Here is a 25,408-nt window from a genome sequence, read left to right as displayed (position 1 = left end):
AAACACAGCATGCAGATCTTGGATAAAACACAGCATGCAGATCTTGGATTAAAACACAGATCATGGATAAAACACAACATGCAGATCTTGGTTAAAACACAGCATGCAGATCTTGGATAAAACACAAGACATGCAAATCTTGGATAAAACACAGCATGCATGCAGGTCTTGGTTAAAACACAGCATGCAGATCTTGGATTAAAACACAGCATGCAGATCTTGGATCTTGGTTAAAACACAGCATGCAGATCTTGGATAAAACACAGCATGCAGATCTTGATAAAACACAACATGCAGGTCTTGGATAAAACACAGCATGCAGATCTTGGTTAAAACACAGCATGCAGATCTTGGATAAAACACAGCATGCAGATCTTGGATAAAACACAGCATGCAGATCTTGGTTAAAACACAACATGCAGATCTTGGATAAAACACAGCATGCAGATCTTGGATAAAACACAACATGCAGATCTTGGATAAAACACAACATGCAGATCTTGGATAAAACACAGCATGCAGATCTTGGATTAAAACACAACATGCAGATCTTGGATAAAACACAGCATGCAGATCTTGGTTAAAACACAGCATGCAGATCTTGGATAAAACACAGCATGCAGATCTTGTTGGATAAAACATAACATGCAGATCTTGGATAAAACACTGTGTAACTGATCCTTGATAACACATATAGATCCTTGGTAAAATGACATACAAGTCTCTGGTGAAACAATCAACATGATCTCGGAAAAACAACAAACAAATCCATGATAAAACAATAAATGGACCCTTTGATCTTACAAATTGAAATTATACAGATCCCTTAAATAGACATTCATACCCAACCCAAAACCCCAAGCATTATCTCCCCTTGCCTTGTAACTAAACTGGCACTGTATGTATGTTCTGGGCATGATACACAGTCAAACAGGTAGTATGTGTGGTGTACCATTCACCTACCCTAGACGGTCGTCGGTCAGCCAGTGGAACAAGAAGTGTTTCTTCACACCCACGTACCGCCACTCATCCAGCTGCACGTACGCCTGGGAAGACACATCACAGTGACAACTCTTTAAACATCATCGGTCGCATGACAGAATACATTTCAGGATGCTATTAAAATACAGGAGTCAGTTAATCCTGCAGGATATGCAAATCTATCCAATTCCAAAGTTCCTCGTGGCACTCAAACTAAACACGGAGTATTGACAACAACATGACCTAAATATTCTAGATAAATATCATTACCTTCCCCACTCCACATCATTCGGCCAACACACTACCACACACTCACCTTGAAGTTGATAGGTTCTCTCCTGGAACACACCACCACACACTCACCTTGAAGTTGATGGGCTCTCTCCTGGAACACACCACCACACACTCACCTTGAAGTTGATGGGCTCTCTCCTGGAACACATCACCACACACTCACCTTGAAGTTGATAGGTTCTCTCCTGGAACACACCACCACACACTCACCTTGAAGTTGATAGGCTCTCCTCGCTGGACACCACCACACACACTCACCTTGAAGTAGATGGGCTCTCTCCTGGAACACACCACCACACACTCACCTTGAAGTAGATGGGCTCTCTCCTGGAACACACACCACACACTCACCTTGAAGTTGATAGGTTCTCTCCTGGAACACACCACCACACACTCACCTTGAAGTTGATAGGTTCTCTCCTGGAACACACCACCACACACTCACCTTGAAGTTGATAGGCTCTCTCCTGGAACACACCACCACCACTCACCTTGAAGTTGATACCACACACTCACCTTGGTTCTCTCCTGGAACACACCACCACACACTCACCTTGAAGTTGATGGGCTCTCTCCTGGAACACACCACCACACACTCACCTTGAAGTTGATGGGCTCTCTCCTGGAACACACCACCACACACTCACCTTGAAGTTGATGGGCTCTCTCCTGGAACACACCACCACACACTCACCTTGAAGTTGATGGGCTCTCTCCTGGAACACACCACCACACACTCACCTTGAAGTTGATGGGTTCTCTCCTGGAACACACCACCACACACTCACCTTGAAGTTGATAGGTTCTCTCCTGGAACACACCACCACACACTCACCTTGAAGTTGATGGGCTCTCTCCTGGAACACACCACCACACACTCACCTTGAAGTTGATAGGGCTCTCTCCTGGAACACACACCTCACCTTGAAGTACACACACCACCACACACTTGAAGTTGATAGGCTCTCTCCTGGAACACACACCACACACTCACCTTGAAGTTGATGGGCTCTCTCCTGGAACACACCACCACACACTCACCTTGAAGTAGATGGGTTCTCTCCTGGAACACACCACCACACACTCACCTTGAAGTTGATAGGTTCTCTCCTGGAACACACCACCACACACTCACCTTGAAGTAGATGGGCTCACCCTGAACACACCACCATGCTCACCTTGAAGTTGATAGGTCTCTCCTGGAACACACCACCACACACTCACCTTGAAGTAGATGGGCTCTCTCCTGGAACACACCACCACACACACCTTGAAGTTGATAGGCTCTCTCACCTTGAAGTTGATAGGTTCTCTCCTGGAACACACCACACACAAGTTGATAGGCTCTCTCCTGGAACTCACCTTGAAGTTGATGGGTTCTCTCCTGGAACACACCACCACACACTCACCTTGAAGTTGATAGGTTCTCTCCTGGAACACACCACCACACACTCACCTTGAAGTAGATGGGCTCTCTCCTGGAACACACCACCACACACTCACCTTGAAGTTGATAGGTTCTCTCTCCTGGAACACACCACCACACACTCACCTTGAAGTTGATGGGTTCTCTCCTGGAACACACCACCACACACTCACCTTGAAGTTGATGGGTTCTCTCCTGGAACACACTCACCAACACACACCACCTTGAAGTTGATACTCTCCTGGAACACACCACCACACACTCACCTTGAAGTTGATGGGTTCTCTCCTGGAACACACCACCACACACTCACCTTGAAGTTGATAGGTTCTCTCCTGGAACACACCACCACACACTCACCTTGAAGTTGATGGGCTCTCTCCTGGAACACACCACCACACACTCACCTTGAAGTTGATGGGTTCTCTCCTGGAACACACACACCACTCTTGAAGTTGATGGGTTCTCTCCTGGACACACCACCACACTCACCTTGAAGTAGATGGGTTCTCTCCTGAACACATGAACACACTCACCTTGAAGTAGATGGGCTCTCTCCTGGAACACACCACCACACACTCACCTTGAAGTTGATAGGCTCTCTCCTGGAACACACCACCACACACTCACCTTGAAGTTGATAGGTTCTCTCCTGGAACACACCACCACACACTCACCTTGAAGTTGATGGGCTCTCTCCTGGAACACACCACCACACACTCACCTTGAAGTAGATGGGCTCTCTCCTGGAACACACCACCACACACTCACCTTGAAGTAGATGGGCTCTCTCCTGGAACACACCACCACACACTTACCTTGAAGTAGATGGGTTCTCTCCTGGAACACACCATCTCGAACTCAGTGAGGAATCCTTGTCTGGAGTTGAAGATGTCCTCCCAGGACCAGCCGATTCTGTCATTCCCCATGTAGACTCCCATCACTGGGTAGGAGGACAACTTGATCAGGTCACACAGGTGGTTGTATACTGCGGAGAAAAGATTGATCAGGTCACACAGGTGGTTGTATACTGTGGAGGAGAGTTTGATCAGGTCAGACAGTGGTTGAATACTGTGGAGGAAAGTTTGATCAGGTCACACATGTGGTTGGATACTGCGGAGGAAGATTGATCAGGTCACACAGGTGGTTGTATACTGCGGAGGAAATATTGATCAGGTCACACAGGTGGTTGTACACTGTGAAGGAGAGTTTGATCAGATCACACACGTGGTTGTACACTGTCGAGGAGAGTTTGATCAGGTCACACAGGTGGTTGTACACAGTGGAGGACAGTTTGATCAGGTGAGACAGTGGTTGTATACTGTGGAGGAAGATTGATCAGGTCACACAGGTGGTTGTACACTGTGGAGGACAGTTTTATCCGGTCACACAGGTGGTTGTATATTGCAGAGGAAGATTGATCAGGTCACACAGGTGGTTGTATACTGCGGAGAAAAGATTGATCAGGTCACACAGGTGGTTGTATACTGCAAAGAAAAGATTGATCAGGTCACACACGGGTGGTTGTACACTGTGAATTACAGTTTAATCAGGTCACACAGGTGGTTGTATACTGTGGAGGAGAGTTTGATCAGGTCACACAGGTGGTTGTATACTGTGGAGGAAATATTGATCAGGTCACACAGGTGGTTGTATACTGTGGAGGAGACTTTGATCAGGTCACACAGGTGGTTGTATACTGTGGAGGAGACTTTGATCAGGTCACACAGGTGGTTGCATACTGTGGAGGAGACTTTGATCAGGTCACACAGGTGGTTGTATACTGTGGAGGAGACTTTGATCAGGTCACACAGGTGGTTGTATACTGTGGAGGAGAGTTTGATCAGGTCACACAGGTGGTTGTATACTGTGGAGGAAAGTTTGATCAGGTCACACATGTGGTTGGATACTGCGGAGGAAGATTGATCAGGTCACACAGGTGGTTGTATACTGCGGAGGAAATATTGATCAGGTCACACAGGTGGTTGTACACTGTGGAGGAGAGTTTGATCAGGTCACACAGGTGGTTGTATACTGTGGAGGAGAGTTTGATCAGGTCACACAGGTGGTTGTATACTGTGGAGGACAGTTTGATCAGGTCACACAGGTGGTTGTATACTGCTGGAAGAAAAGATTGATCAGGTCACACAGGTGGTTGTATACTGTGGAGGAGAGTTTGATCAGGTCACACAGGTGGTTGTATACTGTGGAGGACAGTTTGATCAGGTCACAGGTGGTTGCACACTGTGGATTAGAGTTTGATCAGGTCACACAGGTGGTTGTACACTGTGGATTAGAGTTTGATCAGGTCACACAGGTGGTTCTATACTGTGGATTAGAGTTTGATCAGGTCACACAGGTGGTTGTACACTGTGGAGGACAGTTTAATCAGGTCACACAGGTGGTTGTATACTGTGGATTAGAGTTGATCAGGTCACACAGGTGGTTGTACACTGTGGATTAGAGTTTGATCAGGTCACACAGTTGGTTGTACACTGGATTAGAGTTTGATCAGGTCACACAGGTGGTTGTACACTGTGGAGGACAGTTTGATCAGGTCACACAGGTGGTTGTATACTGCGAAGAAAAGATTGATCAGGTCTGACAGGTAGTTGTACACTGTGGATTAGAGTTTGATCAGGTCACACAGGTGGTTGTATACTGTGGAGGAGACTTTGATCAGGTCACACAGGTGGTTGTATACTGTGGAGGAGACTTTGATCAGGTCACACAGGTGGTTGTATACTGTGGAGGAGAGTTTGATCAGGTCACACAGGTGGTTGTATACTGTGGGAGAAAGATTGATCAGGTCACATGGTGGTTGTACACTGTGGAGGACAGTTTGATCAGGTGAGACAGTGGTTGTATACTGTGGAGGAAGATTGATCAGGTCACACAGGTGGTTGTATACAGTGGAGGACAGTTTGATCAGGTTGGTTGTATACTGATCAGGTCACACAGGTGGTTGTACACTGTGGAGGAAGGTCACACAGGTTGATCAGGTCATCAGGTCAGGTGGTTGTATACTGCGGAGAAAAGATTGATCAGGTCACACAGGTGGTTGTATACTGCAAAGAAAGATTGATCAGGTCACACAGGTGGTTGTACACTGTGGATTAGAGTTTGATCAGGTCACACAGGTGGTTGTATACTGTGGATTAGAGTTTGATCAGGTCACACAGGTGGTTGTATACTGTGGAGGAGACTTTGATCAGGTCACACAGGTGGTTGTACACTGTGGATTAGAGACTGATCAGGTCACACAGGTGGTTGTATACTGTGGAGGACAGAGTTTGATCAGGTCACACAGGTGGTTGTATACTGTGGACACAGGTGGTTTGATCAGGTCACACAGGTGGTTGTATACTGTGGAGGAGAGTTTGATCAGGTCACACAGGTGGTTGTATACTGTGGAGGAAACTTTGATCTGGTCACACAGGTGGTTGTATACTGTGGAGGAGAGTTTGATCAGGTCACACAGGTGGTTGTATACTGCGGAGGAAGATTGATCAGGTCACACAGGTGGTTGTATACTGTGGAGGAGAGTTTGATCAGTTCACACAGGTGGTTGTACACTGTGGAGGACAGTTTGATCAGGTCACACAGGTGGTTGTATACTGCGGAGGAAATATTGATCAGGTCACACAGGTGGTTGTATACTGTGGAGGAAACTTTGATCAGGTCACACAGGTGGTTGTATACTGTGGAGGAGACTTTGATCAGGTCACACAGGTGGTTGTACACTGTGGAGGAGAGTTTGATCAGGTCACACAGGTGGTTGTATACTGCGGAGGAAATATTGATCAGGTCACACAGGTGGTTGTATACTGTGGAGGAGATTTTGATCAGGTCACACAGGTGGTTGTACACTGTGGAGGACAGTTTGATCAGGTCACACAGGTGGTTGTATACTGTGGAGGAGACTTTGATCAGGTCACACAGGTGGTTGTATACTGTGGAGGAGACTTTGATCAGGTCACACAGGTGGTTGTATACTGTGGAGGAGACTTTGATCAGGTCACACAGGTGGTTGTATACTGTGGAGGAGACTTTGATCAGGTCACACAGGTGGTTGTATACTGTGGAGTTTGATCAGGTCCACACAGTTTGATCAAGGTCAGGTCACACAGGTGGTTGTACACTGTGGATTAGAGTTTGATCAGGTCACACAGGTGGTTGTATACTGTGGATTAGAGTTTGATCAGGTCACACAGGTGGTTGTACACTGTGGATTAGAGTTTGATCAGGTCACACAGGTGGTTGTACACTGTGGATTAGAGTTTGATCAGGTCACACAGGTGGTTGTACACTGTGGATTAGAGTTTGATCAGGTCACACAGGTAGTTGTACACTGTGGATTAGAGTTTGATCAGGTCACACAGGTGGTTGTATACTGTGGATTAGAGTTTGATCAGGTCACACAGGTGGTTGTACACTGTGGATTAGAGTTTGATCAGGTCACACAGGTGGTTGTATACTGTGGATTGGATTTTGATCAGGTCACACAGGTGGTTGTACACTGTGGATTAAGAGTTTGATCAGGTCACACAGGTGGTTGTACACTGTGGATTAGAGTTTGATCAGGTCACACAGGTGGTTGTACACTGTGGATTAGAGTTTGATCAGGTCACACAGGTGGTTGTACACTGGATTAGAGTTTGATCAGGTCACACAGGTGGTTGTACACTGTGGAGGACAGTTTGATCAGGTCACACAGGTGGTTGTATACTGCAGAAAGATTGATCAGGTCACACAGGTGGTTGTACACTGTGGATTAGAGTTTGATCAGGTCACACAGGTGGTTGTATACTGTGGAGGAGACTTTGATCAGGTCACACAGGTGGTTGTATACTGTGGAGGAAACTTGATCTGGTCACACAGGTGGTTGTATACTGCGGAGGAAAGATTGATCAGGTCACACAGGTGGTTGTATACTGTGGAGGAGACTTTGATCAGGTCACACAGGTGGTTGTATACTGTGGAGGAGACTTTGATCTGGTCACACAGGTGGTTGTATACTGCTGAGGAAATATTGATCAGGTCACACAGGTGGTTGTATACTGTGGAGGAGACTTTGATCAGGTCACACAGGTGGTTGTATACTGTGGAGGAGACTTTGATCAGGTCACACAGGTGGTTGTATACTGTGGAGGAGACTTTGATCTGGTCACACAGGTGGTTGTATACTGTGGAGGAGACTTTGATCTGGTCACACAGGTGGTTGTATACTGTGGAGGAGACTTTGATCTGGTCACACAGGTGGTTGTATACTGCGGAGGAAATATTGATCAGGTCACACAGGTGGTTGTATACTGTGGAGGAGACTTTGATCAGGTCACACAGGTGGTTGTATACTGTGGAGGAGACTTTGATCAGGTCACACAGGTGATTAAACACTGTGGAGGAGGGTTTGTACATGGCATCATCCCAGGTCATAAATATTTAGCAACCAGTTGATGTTTGGCTAATGCTTGCTAGTGCACAGCTTGAGTCAGCACTGTGACTGCTGGGTTGAACAAAGACACAAAACCTATGTTAAAGGTCACATGCAACCAAAAATCAAACATGATTAAAGAGAATTATCACTTATTCATGACATATAATATACATTGCTGGTTATGAAAAACATATACACAAAATTATAAAGCGTTACAATCGCAAATCAAAAGTGCAATATTGTCTCTACTTAGGTTTACTTCCCAAGAAACGAAGCAGGCGGGATACCGAACCCAGTCAGAGCGGGTGGGTGTGCACTCAAGTGTAACGGCTGGTTCATTTGCAGATGCCCTCATGGCTCATTGTGTGTATATATATAGAGGGTTTTGTAAATACATGCTCATTTTTGTGTATAACATTTTACAATCAACAGACATCATAACATGTCATGTGTTCAAGTATCACACCTGCCTGTCTGTGTAATTACATAATGTGACAGAGGCCGAACTTCGAGACCATAAATCGATGCATTTTGTTTATGGTGTATATCCTGATTGGTGTTAAGTTCAAATTGCATGTGGTCAGTGATTGCAGCTGTGTATTGAATATTGTCATTAGCAGACAGGCAGGCAGACAAACAGGTGTCAATAAAACAAGACATTGAGTTTTGTCTGTGACAACGACATATCTATATCACAGTTAGAAATTCTGTCAAAGCTAAATAATGACATTGCTTTTAAGTATCGAACTGAGAAAGTGACTTCGGTAAGAGCGTGTGGGTGAAATAGACAAATGAAATTAGATAAACAGTTAATTTACTGTTATAACATATAAAAGCTCGGCCCTGTGAGATATCAACAAAACATTAGAAAAATAGCTCACACCAAAGCCTTCACCGAAAGGTATTCACCGGACAACCCGGCTTCAAGTTGCGTGCTGAACCTATTTCACTGCGTCGTTGATATGAGCGCAGCCCAGCTGTTGAAACCAGTTTTTCACCCGAAAAGTCGGGGAAACTTAGTGAAACGTTTGAACTCGATTTCAAGCCGGTTTTTCATCACGTTATTTTTCAACTTTTTAAGTTGAATTTGCATTTTGACGATTTGTTTCGGTAAGTCCATACGAAAGGTATCAGAATCTCCAAAGTTGTGTTTTACATTGCATGTGACCTTTAACATAGAAAGATAATTTTTAAGGTTAGAAGAAAAAACAAATATCTTACCCATTTTGCAAACAAGTTGAGGGCCTCACTCTCACATCCCTGTGGCCCCTGCATGTAGTAGTGTTCCTCCAAGGTTACAGAGTTCACGTACGGCTGCATCTGTCCGTACAGCAGACACGGCCCCACAATCCCCATACACACTCCGATCTGGGGGACAGTTGTACAGTACAAGTTGTAGCGATATCACTACAGTTACAACAGACCGCGACTCCACAAATCCCCATACACACTCCGATCTGGGGAACAGTTGTACAGTACAAGTTGTAGCGATATCACTACAGTTACAACAGACACGACTCCACAATCCCCATACACACTCCGATCTGGGGGACAGTTGTACAGTACAAGTTGTAGCGATATCACAGAACACAGTTACAACAGACACGACCCCACAATCCCCATACACACTCCGATCTGGGGGACAGTTGTACAGTACAAGTTGTAGCGATATCACAGAACACAGTTACAGCAGACACGACCCCACAATCCCCATACACACTCCGATCTGGGGGGAATAGTTGTACAGTACAAGTTGTAGCGATATCACAGAACACAGTTACAACAGACACGCGACCCCACAATCCCCATACACACTCCGATCTGGAGAACAGTTGTACAGTACAAGTTGTAGCGATATATCACAGAACACAGTTACAACACACATGACCCCATAATCCCCATACACACTCCGATCTGGGGAACAGTTGTACAGTACAAGTTGTACCCATATCACAGAACAGAGTTACAACAGACATGACCCCACAATCCCCATACTCACTCCGTTTTGGGGGACAGTTGTACAGTACAAGTTGTAGCGATATCACAGAACACAGTTACAACAGACACGACCCCACAATCCCCATACACACTCCGATCTGGGGGGACAGTTGTACAGTACAAGTTGTAGCGATATCACTACAGTTACAACACACATGACCCAACAATCCCCATACACACTCCGATCTGGGGAACAGTTGTACAGTACAAGTTGTAGCTGATATCACAGAACACAGTTACAACAGACATGACCCCACAATCCCCATACACACTCCGATCTGGGGGAACAGTTGTACAGTACAAGTTGTAGTGATATCACATAACACAGTTACAACACATGACCCCACAATCCCCATACACACTCTCGATCTGGGGAACAGTTGTACAGTACAAGTTGTAAGCGATATCACAGAACACAGTTACAACAGACATGACCCCACAATCCCCATACACACTCCGATCTGGGGGAACAGTTGTACAGTACAAGTTGTAGGGATATCACAGAACACAGTTACAACAGACATGACCCCACAAATCCCCATACACACTCCGATCTGGGGAACAGTTGTACAGTACAAGTTGTAGGGATATCACAGAACACAGTTACAACAGACATGACCCCACAATCCCCATACACACCGATCTGGGGACAGTTGTACAGTACAAGTTGTAGTGATATCACAGAACACAGTTACAACAGACATGACCCCACAATCCCCATACACACTCTGATCTGGGGACAGTTGTACAGTACAAGTTGTAGGGATATCACAGAACACAGTTACAACAGACATGACCCCACAATCCCCATACACACTCCGATCTGGGGAACAGTTGTACAGGAAGTACAAGTTGTAGGGATATCACAGAACACAGTTACAACAGACATGACCCCACAATCCCCATACACACTCCGATCTGGGGACAGTTGTACAGTACAAGTTGTAGTGATATCACAGAACACGAGTTACAACAGACATGACCCCAACAATCCCCATACACACTCCGATCTGGGGGACAGTTGTACAGTACAAGTTGTAGCGATATCACAGAACACAGTTACAACAGACATGACCCCACAATCCCCATACACACTCCGATCTGGGGGACAGTTGTACAGTACAAGTTGTAGCGATATCACAGAACACAGTTACAACAGACACGACCCAACAATCCCCATACACACTCCGATCTGGGGGACAGTTGTACAGTACAAGTTGTAGCGATATCACAGAACACAGTTACAACAGACACGACCCCACAATCCCCATACACACTCCGATCTGGGGGACAGTTGTACAGTACAAGTTGTAGGGATATCACAGAACACAGTTACAACACACATGACCCAACAATCCCCACACACACCTCGATCTGGGGACAGTTGTACAGCAGTACAAGTTGTAGCGATATCACAGAACACAGTTACAACAGACATGACCCCCACAATCCCCATACACACTCCGATCTGGGGACAGTTGTACAGTACAAGTTGTAGGGATATCACAGAACACAGTTACAACACACATGACCCAACAATCCCCATACACACTCCGATCTGGGGACAGTTGTACAGTACAAGTTGTAGGGATATCACAGAACACAGTTACAACACACATGACCCCACAATCCCCATACACACTCTGATCTGGGGAACAGTTGTACAGTACAAGTTGTAGGGATATCACAGAACACAGTTACAACAGAGACATGACCCCACAATCCCCATACACACTCTCGATCTGGGGAACAGTTGTATAGTACAAGTTGTAGTGATATCACAGAACACAGTTACAACAGACATGACCCCACAATCCCCATACACACTCCGATCTGGGGAACAGTTGTACAGTACAAGTTGTAGTGATATCACAGAACACAGTTACAACAGACATGACCCCACAATCCCCATACACACTCCGATCTGGGGAACAGTTGTACAGTACAAGTTGTAGTGATATCACAGAACATAGTTACAACAGACGCTGACCCCACAATCCCCATACACACTCCGATCTGGGGAATAGTTGTACAGTACAAGTTGTATTGATATCACAGAACACAGTTACAACAGACATGACCCCACAATCCCCATACACACACTCCGATCTGGGGAACAGTTGTACAGTACAAGTTGTAGTGATATCACATAAACACAGTTACAACAGACAGACATGACCCCACAATCCCCATACACACTCCGATCTGGGGACGAGTTGTACAGTACAAGTTGTAGTGATATCACATAACACAGTTACAACAGACATGACCCCACAATCCCCATACACACTCCGATCTGGGGACAGTTGTACAGTACAAGTTGTACCCATATCACAGAACAGAGTTACAACAGACATGACCCCACAATCCCCATACTCACTCCGTTTTGGGGACAGTTGTACAATTACAAGTTGTAGCGATATCACAGAACACAGTTACAACAGACATGACCCCACAAACCCCATACACCTCCGATCTGAGGGACAGTTGTACACAGTACAAGTTGTAGCGATATCACTACAGTTACAACACACATGACCCAACAATCCCCATACACACTCCGATCTGGGGAACGGTTGTACAGCAACAAGTTGTAGCGATATCACAGAACACAGTTACAACAGACGCTGACCCCACAATCCCCATACACACTCCGATCTGGGGGAACAGTTGTACAGTACAAGTTGTAGTGATATCACATAACACAGTTACAACACACATGACCCCAATAACCGCCAATAATCTCGATCTGGGGATCAGTTGTACAGTACAAGTTGTAGCCGATATCACAGAACACAGTTACAACCGACATGACCCCACAATCCCCATACACGCCTCCGATCTGGGGAACAGTTGTACAGTACAAGTTGTAGGGATATCACAGAACACAGTTACAACAGACATGACCCCACAATCCCCATACACACCCGATCTGGGGAACAGTTGTACAGTACAAGTTGTAGGGATATCACAGAACACAGTTACAACAGACATGACCCCACAATCCCCATACACACTCCGATCTGGGGACAGTTGTACAGTACAAGTTGTAGTGATATCACAGAACACAGTTACAACAGACATGACCCCACAATCCCCATACACACTCTGATCTGGGGACAGTTGTACAGTACAAGTTGTAGGGATATCACAGAACACAGTTACAACAGACATGACCCCACAATCCCCATACACACTCCGATCTGGGGGACAGTTGTACAGTACAAGTTGTAGGGATATCACAGAACACAGTTACAACAGACATGACCCCTACAATCCCCATACACACTCCGATCTGGGGGGACAGTTGTACAGTACAAGTTGTAGTGATATCACAGAACACAGTTACAACAGACATGACCCCACAATCCCCATACACCTCCGATCTGGGGACAGTTGTACGAGTGCCAAAGTTGTAGCAATATCACAGAACTTACAGTTACAACACACATGACCCCACAATCCCCATACACACTCCTGATCTGGGGAACAGTTGTACAGTACAAGCTTGTAGTGATATCACAGAACACAGTTACAACAGACATGACCCCACAATCCCCATACACACTCCGATTCTGGGGACAGTTGTACGAGTACAAGTTAGCCAGCGATATCACAGAACACAGTTACAACAGACATGACCCCACAATCCCCATACACACTCCAATCTGGGGACAGTTGTACAGTACAAGTTGTAGGGATATCACAGAACACAGTTACAACACACATGACCCAACAATCCCCACACACACTCCGATCTGGGGACAGTTGTACAGTACAAGTTGTAGCGATATCACAGAACACAGTTACAACAGACATGACCCCACAATCCCCATACACACTCGATCTGGGGGACAGTTGTACGAGTACAAGTTGTAGGGATATCACAGAACACAGTTACAACACACATGACCCAACAATCCCCATACACACTCCGATCTGGGGACAGTTGTACAGCACAAGTTGTAAGCGATATCACAGAACACAGTTACAACACACATGACCCCACAATCCCCATACACACCTGATCTGGGGAACAGTTGTACAGTACAAGTTGTAGGGATATCACAGAACACAGTTACAACAGAGACGACCCCTACAATCCCCATACACACTCCGATCTGGGGAACAGTTGTACAGTACAAGTTGTAGTGATATCACAGAACACAGTTACAACAGACATGACCCCACAATCCCCATACACACTCCGATCTGGGGAACAGTTGTACGAGTACAAGTTGTAGGGATATCACAGAACACAGTTACAACAGACATGACCCCACAATCCCCATACACACTCCGATCTGGGGACAGTTGTACAGTACAAGTTGCCAGTGATATCACAGAACACAGTTACAACAGACATGACCCCACAATCCCCATACACACACCTGATCTGGGGAACAGTTGTACGAGTACAAAGTTGTATTGATATCACAGAACACAGTTACAACAGACATGACCCCACAATCCCCATACACACTCCGATCTGGGGAACAGTTGTACAGTACAAGTTGTAGCGATATCACATATAACACAGTTACAAACAGACGCTGACCCCACAATCCCCATACACACTCCGATCTGGGGACAGAGTTGTACAGTACAAGTTGTAGTGATATCACATAACACGGTTACAACAGACATGACCCCACAATCCCCATACACACTCCGATCTGGGGGAACAGTTGTACAGTACAAGTTGTAGGGATATCACAGAACACAGTTACAACAGACACGACCCCACAATCCCCATACACACTCCGATCTGGGGGAACAGTTGTACAGTACAAGTTGTAGCGATATCACAGAACACAGTTACAACAGACATGACCCCTACAATCCCCATACTCACTCCGATCTGGGGGGAACAGTTGTACAGTACAAGTTGTAGGGAATATCACAGAACACAGTTACAACAGAGACGACCCCACAATCCCCATACACTCACTCGGATCTGGGGGAACAGTTGTACAGTACAAGTTGTAGCGATGATATCACAGAACACAGTTACAACAGACATGACCCCACAATCCCCATACACACTCCGATCTGGGGGAACGGTTGTACAGTACAAGTTGTAGTGATATCACAGAACACAGTTACAACAGACATGACCCACACAATCCCCATACACACTCCGATCTGGGGAACAGTTGTACAGTACAAGTTGTAGTGATATCACAGAACACAGTTACAACAGACGCTGACCCCACAATCCCCATACACTCTCCGATCTGGGGAACAGTTGTACAGTACAAGTTGTAGTGATATCACATAACACAGTTACAACAGACATGACCCCACAATCCCCATACACACTCCGATCTGGGGGAACAGTTGTACAGTACAAGTTGTGAGTGATATCACAGAACACAGTTATCAGACAGACCCCACAATCCCCATACACACTCCGATCTGGGGAATAGTTGTACAGCAAGTTGTAGGGATATCACAGAACACAGTTACAACAGACACGACCCAACAATCCCCATACACTCCGATCTGGGGAATAGTTGTACGGTACAAGTTGTAGGGATATCACAGAACACAGTTACAACAGACGCTGACCCCACAATCCCCATACACACTCTCGATCTGGGGGACAGTTGTACAGTACAAGTTGTAGGGATATCACAGAACACACAGTTACAACAGATAGACCCCCAATCCCCATACACACACTCCAATCTGGGGAACAGTTGTACAGTACAAGTTGTAGCGATATCACAGAACACAGTTACAACAGACATGACCCCACAATCCCCATACACACTCCAATCTGGGGAACAGTTGTACGGTACAAGTTGTAGCGATATCACAGAACACAGTTACAACAGACATGACCCCACAATCCCCATACACACTCCGATCTGGGGGACAGTTGTACAGTACAAGTTGTAGCGATATCACTACAGTTACAACAGACACGACCCCTCCACAATCCCCATACACACTCCGATCTGGGGGACAGTTGTACAGTACAAGTTGTAGCGATATCACAGAACACAGTTACAACAGACACGACCCCACAATCCCCATACACACTCCGATCTGGGGGAACAGTTGTACAGTACAAGTTGTAGCGATATCACAGAACACAGTTACAGCAGACACGACCCCACAATCCCCATACACACTCCGATCTGGGGGACAGTTGTACAGTACAAGTTGTAGCGATATCACAGAACACACAGTTACAACAGACACGACCCCCACAATCCCCATACACACCCGATCTGGAGAACAGTTGTACAGTACAAGTTGTAGCGATATATCACAGAACACAGTTACAGCAGACACGACCCCACAATCCCCATACACACTCCGATCTGGGGGACAGTTGTACAGTACAGGTTGTACCTATATCACAGAACACAGTTACAACAGACACGACCCCACAATCCCCATACTCACTCCGATCTGGGGGACAGTTGTACAGTACAAGTTGTAGCGATATCACAGAACACAGTTACAACAGACACGACCCCACAATCCCCATACACACTCCGATCTGGGGGACAGTTGTACAGTACAAGTTGTAGCGATATCACTACAGTTACAGCAGACACGACCCCACAATCCCCATACACACTCCGATCTGGGGGACAGTTGTACAGTACAAGTTGTAGCGATATCACAGAACACAGTTACAACAGACATGACCCCACAATCCCCATACACACTCCGATCTGGGGAACAGTTGTACAGTACAAGTTGTAGCGATATCACAGAACACAGTTACAACAGACACGACCCCACAATCCCCATACACACTCCGATCTGGGGGACAGTTGTACAGTACAAGTTGTAGCGATATCACAGAACACAGTTACAACAGACATGACCCCCACAATCCCCATACACACACCGATCTGGGGGACAGTTGTACAGTACAAGTTGTAGGGATATCACAGAACACAGTTACAACAGACATGACCCCACAATCCCCATACACACTCCGATCTGGGGACAGTTGTACAGTACAAGTTGTAGGGATATCACAGAACACAGTTACAACAGACATGACCCCACAATCCCCATACACACTCCGATCTGGGGACAGTTGTACAGTACAAGTTGTAGTGATATCACAGAACACAGTTACAACAGACATGACCCCACAATCCCCATACACACTCCGATCTGGGGACAGTTGTACAGTACAAGTTGTAGGGATATCACAGAACACAGTTACAACAGACATGACCCCACAATCCCCATACACACTCCGATCTGGGGGACAGTTGTACAGTACAAGTTGTAGCGATATCACAGAACACAGTTACAACAGACACGACCCCACAATCCCCATACACACTCCGATCTGGGGGACAGTTGTACAGTACAAGTTGTAGCGATATCACAGAACACAGTTACAACAGACATGACCCAACAATCCCCATACACACTCCGATCTGGGGACAGTTGTACAGTACAAGTTGTAGCAATATCACAGAACACAGTTACAACACACATGACCCCACAATCCCCATACACACTCCGATCTGGGGGACAGTTGTACAGTACAAGTTGTAGGGATATCACAGAACACAGTTACAACAACATGACCCAACAATCCCCATACACACTCCGATCTGGGGACAGTTGTACAGTACAAGTTGTAGCGATATCACAGAACACAGTTACAACAGACATGACCCCACAATCCCCATACACACTCCAATCTGGGGACAGTTGTACAGTACAAGTTGTAGGGATATCACAGAACACAGTTACAACACACATGACCCAACAATCCCCACACACACTCCGATCTGGGGACAGTTGTACAGTACAAGTTGTAGCGATATCACAGAACACAGTTACAACAGACATGACCCCACAATCCCCATACACACTCCGATCTGGGGACAGTTGTACAGTACAAGTTGTAGGGATATCACAGAACACAGTTACAACAGACATGACCCAACAATCCCCATACACACCTCCGATCTGGGGACAGTTGTACAGTACAAGTTGTAGCGATATCACAGAACACAGTTACAACACACATGACCCCACAATCCCCATACACACACCTGATCTGGGGAACAGTTGTACAGTACAAGTTGTAGGGATATCACAGAACACAGTTACAACAGAGACGACCCCACAATCCCCATACACACTCCGATCTGGGGAACAGTTGTACAGTACAAGTTGTAGTGATATCACAGAACACAGTTACAACAGACACGACCCCACAATCCCCATACACACTCCGATCTGGGGGAACAGTTGTACAGTACAGGTTGTACCTATATGACAGAACACAGTTACAACAGACATGACCCAACAATCCCCATACACACTCCGATCTGGGGAACAGTTGTACAGTACAAGTTGTAGCGATATCACAGAACACAGTTACAACAGACATGACCCAACAATCCCCATACACACTCCGATCTGGGGGACAGTTGTACAGTACAAGTTGTAGCGATATCACAGAACACAGTTACAACAGACATGACCCAACAATCCCCATACACACTCCGATCTGGGGAACAGTTGTACAGTACAAGTTGTAGCGATATCACAGAACACAGTTACAACAGACACGACCCCACAATCCCCATACACACTCCGATCTGGGGGACAGTTGTACAGTACAAGTTGTAGTGATATCACAGAACACAGTTACAACAGACATGACCCCACAATCCCCATACACACTCCGATCTGGGGACAGTTGTACAGTACAAGTTGTAGCGATATCACAGAACACAGTTACAACAGACATGACCCCACAATCCCCATACACACTCCTATCTGGGGGACAGTTGTACAGTACAAGTTGTAGCGATATCACAGAACACAGTTACAACAGACACGACCCCACAATCCCCATACACACTCCGATCTGGGGGACAGTTGTACAGTACAAGTTGTAGCGATATATCACAGAACACAGTTACAGCAGACACGACCCCACAATCCCCATACACACTCCGATCTGGGGTACAGTTGTACAGTACAAGTTGTAGTGATATCACAGAACACAGTTACAACAGACATGACCCCACAATCCCCATACACACACTCCGATCTGGGGGAACAGTTGTACAGTACAAGTTGTAGTGATATCACAGAACACAGTTACAACAGACATGACCCCACAATCCCCATACACACTCCGATCTGGGGAACAGTTGTACAGAACAAGTTGTAGTGATATCACAGAACACAGTTACAACAGACATGACCCCACAATCCCCATACACACTCCGATCTGGGGAACAGTTGTACAGTACAAGTTGTAGTGATATCACATAACACAGTTACAACAGACATGACCCAACAATCCCCATACACACTCCGATCTGGGGAACAGTTGTACAGTACAAGTTGTAGCGATATCACAGAACACAGTTACAGCAGACATGACCCCACAATCCCCATACACACTCCGATCTGGGGGACAGTTGTACAGTACAAGTTGTAGCGATATCACAGAACACAGTTACAACAGACACGACCCAACAATCCCCATACACACTCCGATCTGGGGAACAGTTGTACAGTACAAGTTGTAGCGATATCACAGAACACAGTTACAACAGACACGACCCCACAATCCCCATACACACTCCGATCTGGGGGACAGTTGTACAGTACAAGTTGTAGGGATATCACAGAACACAGTTACAACAGACATGACCCCACAATCCCCATACACACTCCAATCTGGGGGAACAGTTGTACAGTACAAGTTGTAGCGATATCACAGAACACAGTTACAACAGACACGACCCCACAATCCCCATACACACTCCGATCTGGGGGACAGTTGTACAGTACAAGTTGTAGCGATATCACAGAACACAGTTACAACAGACATGACCCCACAATCCCCATACACACTCCAATCTGGGGGACAGTTGTACAGTACAAGTTGTAGCGATATCACTACAGTTACAACAGACATGACCCCACAATCCCCATACACACTCCAATCTGGGGGAACAGTTGTACAGTACAAGTTGTAGCGATATCACAGAACACAGTTAAAACAGACATGACCCAACAATCATCATACACACTCCGATCTGGGGGAACAGTTGTACAGTACAAGTTGTAGCGATATCACAGAAAAGGGTTAATACAAATATTTTCGGAATTATTAAGGATTAATGTGTTTTTTAATATTTCCCAGATAAATCCCATGCAGCAGATCAAATACTAGTTTCTTGTCTAGCAGTCTCAGAGGTAATTCCTTTAGGGTCTCACCACCCTTTGGGTGGCTTAAATGTATGTACATGGATTTGTTCTTGTTTTTTTCCATATTTCCATATCTTTTATCCATACAGAACTGGGACTGCCCAGGGTATAAGGCATTATGCATACACAAGTAAAATTCAGCGAACAAACACTGACCCTGAATGGCCCCTTCCGGTGGATGTAGTTTTTGGATGAGAAATTCTGCTGGACCAGACGGGCAAGGTTGACATAGGCAGCGATGTCCAGCACGGTCAGAGCACTCCGCACACCTGCAGACCAAACACAAACTCAGGTGTTGCCATTACACATATACTTAAAGAAAACCTCAAACAAGTGGGCATGTGTGCGTAGTTTACAAGTAAAATAGAAATAAGTTCCTATAAAAAAATATTAAAATAATGAAACATTTAACGGAAATGTTTTAACTGATTTGATCATTTGTTCAAAAAGACTCACTTAAATAGTTTCTGCTTTCATTGTACCATTCACAAGGTGACAGGGGAGACAACTCCAACCATTTCTGCTAGTAATGTACACTGGGTATGAAGGTGAAATAACTCCACACAGCACTCACATATTAAGCTACATACAATGACAAACTTCCCCCTTGTACACTTCAGGGAAACCAAATAAAACAATGACAGAGTATTGTGTAACGTGTGAGTGGGCACAAGCAAGAGGTTTGCTTGATAACATAAATACTTCTCCAGTGATGCACACTGACGCTTTGAGTACATTTAAGCAGTGTGTCCATTCCTTCTGCGATGTCATGCGCTTGTTAATGTACAAGTAGAGATGTGATTCCAAGAAGAGATGTCTAAACTGCATACCGTAGCCGTCACAGCCTGCCATGCAGTAGACGTAGTTGTCGGGGTCAGCTTCCTGGGGGGTCCCTGACATCAGCTGTGCCAGCAGTTTGGAGGACTTCTCATAACATAGGTCCATCCTGAGGCAGATAACATGACAGACACATATTGAGGCTGGTACTCCCGTTATAAACACAGTAATTGTGACCTGATGTTACTCCCCTGTTATATACACAGTAATTGTGACCTGATGTTACTCCCCTGTTATATACATAGTAATTGTGACCTGATGTTACTCCCCTGTTATATACACAGTAATTGTGACCTGATGTTACTCCCCTGTTGTATACACAGTAATTGTGACCTGATGTTACTCCCCTGTTGTATACACAGTAATTGTGACCTGATGTTACTCCCCTGTTGTATACACAGTAATTGTGACCTGATGTTACTCCCCTGTTATATACACAGTAATTGTGACCTGATGTTACTCCCTGTTATATACACAGTAATTGTGACCTGATGTTACTCCCCTGTTATATACATAGTAATTGTGACCTGATGTTACTCCCCTGTTCTATACACAGTAATTGTGACCTGATGTTACTCCCTGTTCTATACACAGTAATTGTGACCTGATGTTACTCCCCTGTTATATACACAGTAATTGTGACCTGATGTTACTCCCCTGTTATATACACAGTAATTGTGACCTGATGTTACTCCCCTTATATACACACAGTAATTGTGACCTGATGTTACTCCCCTCTTATATACACAGTAATTGTGACCTGATGTTACTCCCCTGTTGTATACACAGTAATTGTGACCTGATGTTACTCCCTGTTGTATACACAGTAATTGTGACCTGATGTTACTCCCCTGTTGTATACACAGTAATTGTGACCTGATGTTACTCCCCTGTTGTATACACAGTAATTGTGACCTGATGTTACTCCCCTGTTGTATACACAGTAATTGTGACCTGATGTTACTTCCCTGTTGTATACACAGTAATTGTGACCTGATGTTACTCCCCTGTTGTATACACAGTAATTGTGACCTGATGTTACTCCCCTGTTGTATACACAGTAATTGTGACCTGATGTTACTCCCCTGTTGTATACACAGTAATTGTGACCTGATGTTACTCCCCTGTTATATACACAGTAATTGTGACCTGATGTTACTCCCCTGTTATATACACAGTAATTGTGACCTGATGTTACTCCCCTGTTATATACACAGTAATTGTGACCTGATGTTACTCCCCTGTTATATACATAGTAATTGTGACCTGATGTTACTCCCCTGTTGTATACACAGTAATTGTGACCTGATGTTACTCCCCTGTTATATACACAGTAATTGTGACCTGATGTTACTCCCCTGTTATATACACAGTAATTGTGACCTGATGTTACTCCCCTGTTATATACACAGTAATTGTGACCTGATGTTACTCCCCTCTTATATACACAGTAATTGTGACCTGATGTTACTCCCCTGTTGTATACACAGTAATTGTGACCTGATGTTACTCCCCTGTTGTATACACAGTAATTGTGACCTGATGTTACTCCCCTATTGTATACACAGTAATTGTGACCTGATGTTACTCCCTGATGTATACACGGTAATTGTGACCTGATGTTACTCCCCTGTTATATACACAGTAATTGTGACCTGATGTTACTCCCCTGTTATATACACAGTAATTGTGACCTGATGTTACTCCCCCTGTTATATACACAGTAATTGTGACCTGATGTTACTCCCCTGTTATATACACAGTAATTGTGACCTGATGTTACTCCCCTGTTGTATACACAGTGTTGTGACCTGATGTTACCCCTGTTGTATACACAGTAATTGTGACCTGATGTTACTCCCCTATTGTATACACAGTAATTGTGACCTGATGTTACTCCCTGATGTATACACGGTAATTGTGACCTGATGTTACTCCCCTGTTATATACACAGTAATAGTGACCTGATGTTACCCCCACCGTTGTATACACAGTAATTGTGACCTGATGTTACTCCTGTTATATACACAGTAATTGTGACCTGATGTTACTCCCCTGTTGTATACACAGTAATTGTGACCTGATGTTACTCCCCTGTTATATACACAGTAGTAACCTTGTGACTGTTGTATACACAGTAATTGTTACTCCCCTGTTATATACACAGTAATTGTGACCTGATGTTACTCCCCTGATATACATAGTAATTGTGACCTGATGTTACTCCCTGTTGTATACACAGTAATAGTGACCTGATGTGTCCCCTCCCCACCGTTGTATACACAGTAATTGTGACCTGATGTTACTCCCCTGTTATATACACAGTAATTGTGACCTGATGTTACTCCCCTGTTGTATACACAGTAATTGTGACCTGATGTTACTCCCCTGTTATATACACAGTAATAGTGACCTGATGTGTCCCCCCTCCCACCGTTGTATACACAGTAATTGTGACCTGATGTTACTCCCCTGTTATATACACAGTAATTGTGACCTGATGTTACTCCCCTGTTGTATACACAGTAATTGTGACCTGATGTTACTCCCCTGTTGTATACACAGTAATTGTGACCTGATGTTACTCCCCTGTTGTATACACAGTAATTGTGACCTGATGTGTCCCCCCACCGTTGTATACACAGTAATTGTGACCTGATGTTACTCCCCTGTTGTATACACAGTAATTGTGACCTGATGTTACTCCCCTGTTATATACATAGTAATTGTGACCTGATGTTACTCCCCTGTTGTATACACAGTAATTGTGACCTGATGTTACTCCCCTGTTATATACATAGTAATTGTGACCTAATGTTACTCCCCTGTTGTATACACAGTAATTGTGACCTGATGTTACTCCCCTATTGTATACACAGTAATTGTGACCTGACATTACTCCCCTTTTGTACACAGACATTATGACCTAATGACAACTCTCCCCCTCTGGAAACCCTTGCATTATATGACCTTAAGGGGAGGGTAACATGAGGTCAGGGGGTGTTTCCGTGGTAACCTCTACTACACTGACCTCATGACAGACTCCCGACATCTGGTGACAAGTCTGGTATAGGGGTTTGGGGGAAGGTATTTGCCTGTGAACAGTTCAACTTGAAAATCCTGCCACATCTCATCAATATGTGTGTCTGTGATGTACTGAAATGACAACAGAAAATACTAACAAGTGAAAACATGTGAGCACGACTCACTAATAATAACCCCAATGATAATACCCCCAGCTTCAGCTGAATAACAATGATAATACCACCGGCTTCAGCTGAACAGCAATGATAATACCACCAGCTTCAGCTGTACAGCAATGATAATACCACCAGCTTCAGCTGAACAGCAATGATAATACCACCAGCTTCAGCTGTACAGCAATGATAATGCCCCCAACTTCCATTACAGCAGTACAGTGCACTCTGTCCAACTCGGACTCTGTCTTTCTCGGATTGCTGTATAAACAGGACTGAACTCACGCGGTCCCGACGTAATCCTTCTTTGTTGTCATAATGAACAAGCTCTGTATCTCAGACTCTCATTATTTCGGATTTCGGACCAAAGTGTCGGCCCGATAAGGTAGTTACATGTAAAACATTGCTATATAATTCCGGGACTGGCGGGAAGTCCTTGGCCAATAAACCTTGAATAAACATTCCGTTGATTGGTTTGTGTATTTTGTCAGTGACTTGACTTACATTATATGATTGCACAAAAAGATGGAAATAGTAATAGACAACTTTTATGAATGTTGTTGTTGATTTCATTCATTAGTTTATTCAATTTATTTCATGAATTCCTCAAAACATCGTTACTTTGCTCTTTGACAATGTTATTGTGGACCCGCTGCCGAAACAGGTGTCCGAGAATCGTTGTTTTCAATAACATTGCGAAAAATAGTTTATAATTTTAATTCTGCTGATAATAGGGAGATAACTCCATTAAAATCTGTGTACTTCGGACTACTGTATAATTCGGACTTTTAGGCGGTCCCAAGCTGGTCGAATTAGACAGAGTGCACTGTAATAATACCCCCAGCTTCAGCTGTACAGCAATGATAATATCCCCACCTTCAAATCTTGCTTTAGATTCTTACACTGTTTTAGATTCTTACACTGTTCTAGATTCATTCACTGTTTTAGATTCATACACTGTTTTGGATTCATACACAGTTTTAGATTCATACACTGTTTTAGATTCTTACA

The 25,408-nt window shown here is 44.8% G+C and overlaps 1 protein-coding gene across 1 annotated transcript in view; it reads right to left on the bottom strand.

Moving 5' to 3' along the window:
* LOC124256656 overlaps positions 1-25,408 on the bottom strand; it is an 85,556-nt gene that overhangs the window by 15,204 nt on the left and 44,944 nt on the right. The window contains exons 21-29 of the mRNA XM_046690630.1: positions 24,232-24,356; positions 21,194-21,309; positions 20,520-20,632; positions 9,360-9,506; positions 8,038-8,055; positions 4,893-4,945; positions 3,897-4,022; positions 3,520-3,772; positions 964-1,046 (exon numbers count right to left, since the gene is read on the bottom strand). Of these exons, the coding sequence (XP_046546586.1) occupies positions 964-1,046; positions 3,520-3,772; positions 3,897-4,022; positions 4,893-4,945; positions 8,038-8,055; positions 9,360-9,506; positions 20,520-20,632; positions 21,194-21,309; positions 24,232-24,356 (1,034 nt within the window). The remainder of the gene's footprint in view (positions 1-963; positions 1,047-3,519; positions 3,773-3,896; positions 4,023-4,892; positions 4,946-8,037; positions 8,056-9,359; positions 9,507-20,519; positions 20,633-21,193; positions 21,310-24,231; positions 24,357-25,408) is intronic.

This window comes from Haliotis rubra, unplaced genomic scaffold, assembly GCF_003918875.1.
Source record: "Haliotis rubra isolate DU_JTF1 unplaced genomic scaffold, ASM391887v1 Scf634, whole genome shotgun sequence".
In the NCBI taxonomy this organism is placed as follows: Eukaryota; Metazoa; Mollusca; class Gastropoda; order Lepetellida; family Haliotidae; genus Haliotis; species Haliotis rubra.
The sequence above is the reverse complement of the archived record's forward strand: the minus strand, read 5'-3'. Positions and strand labels throughout refer to the sequence as shown.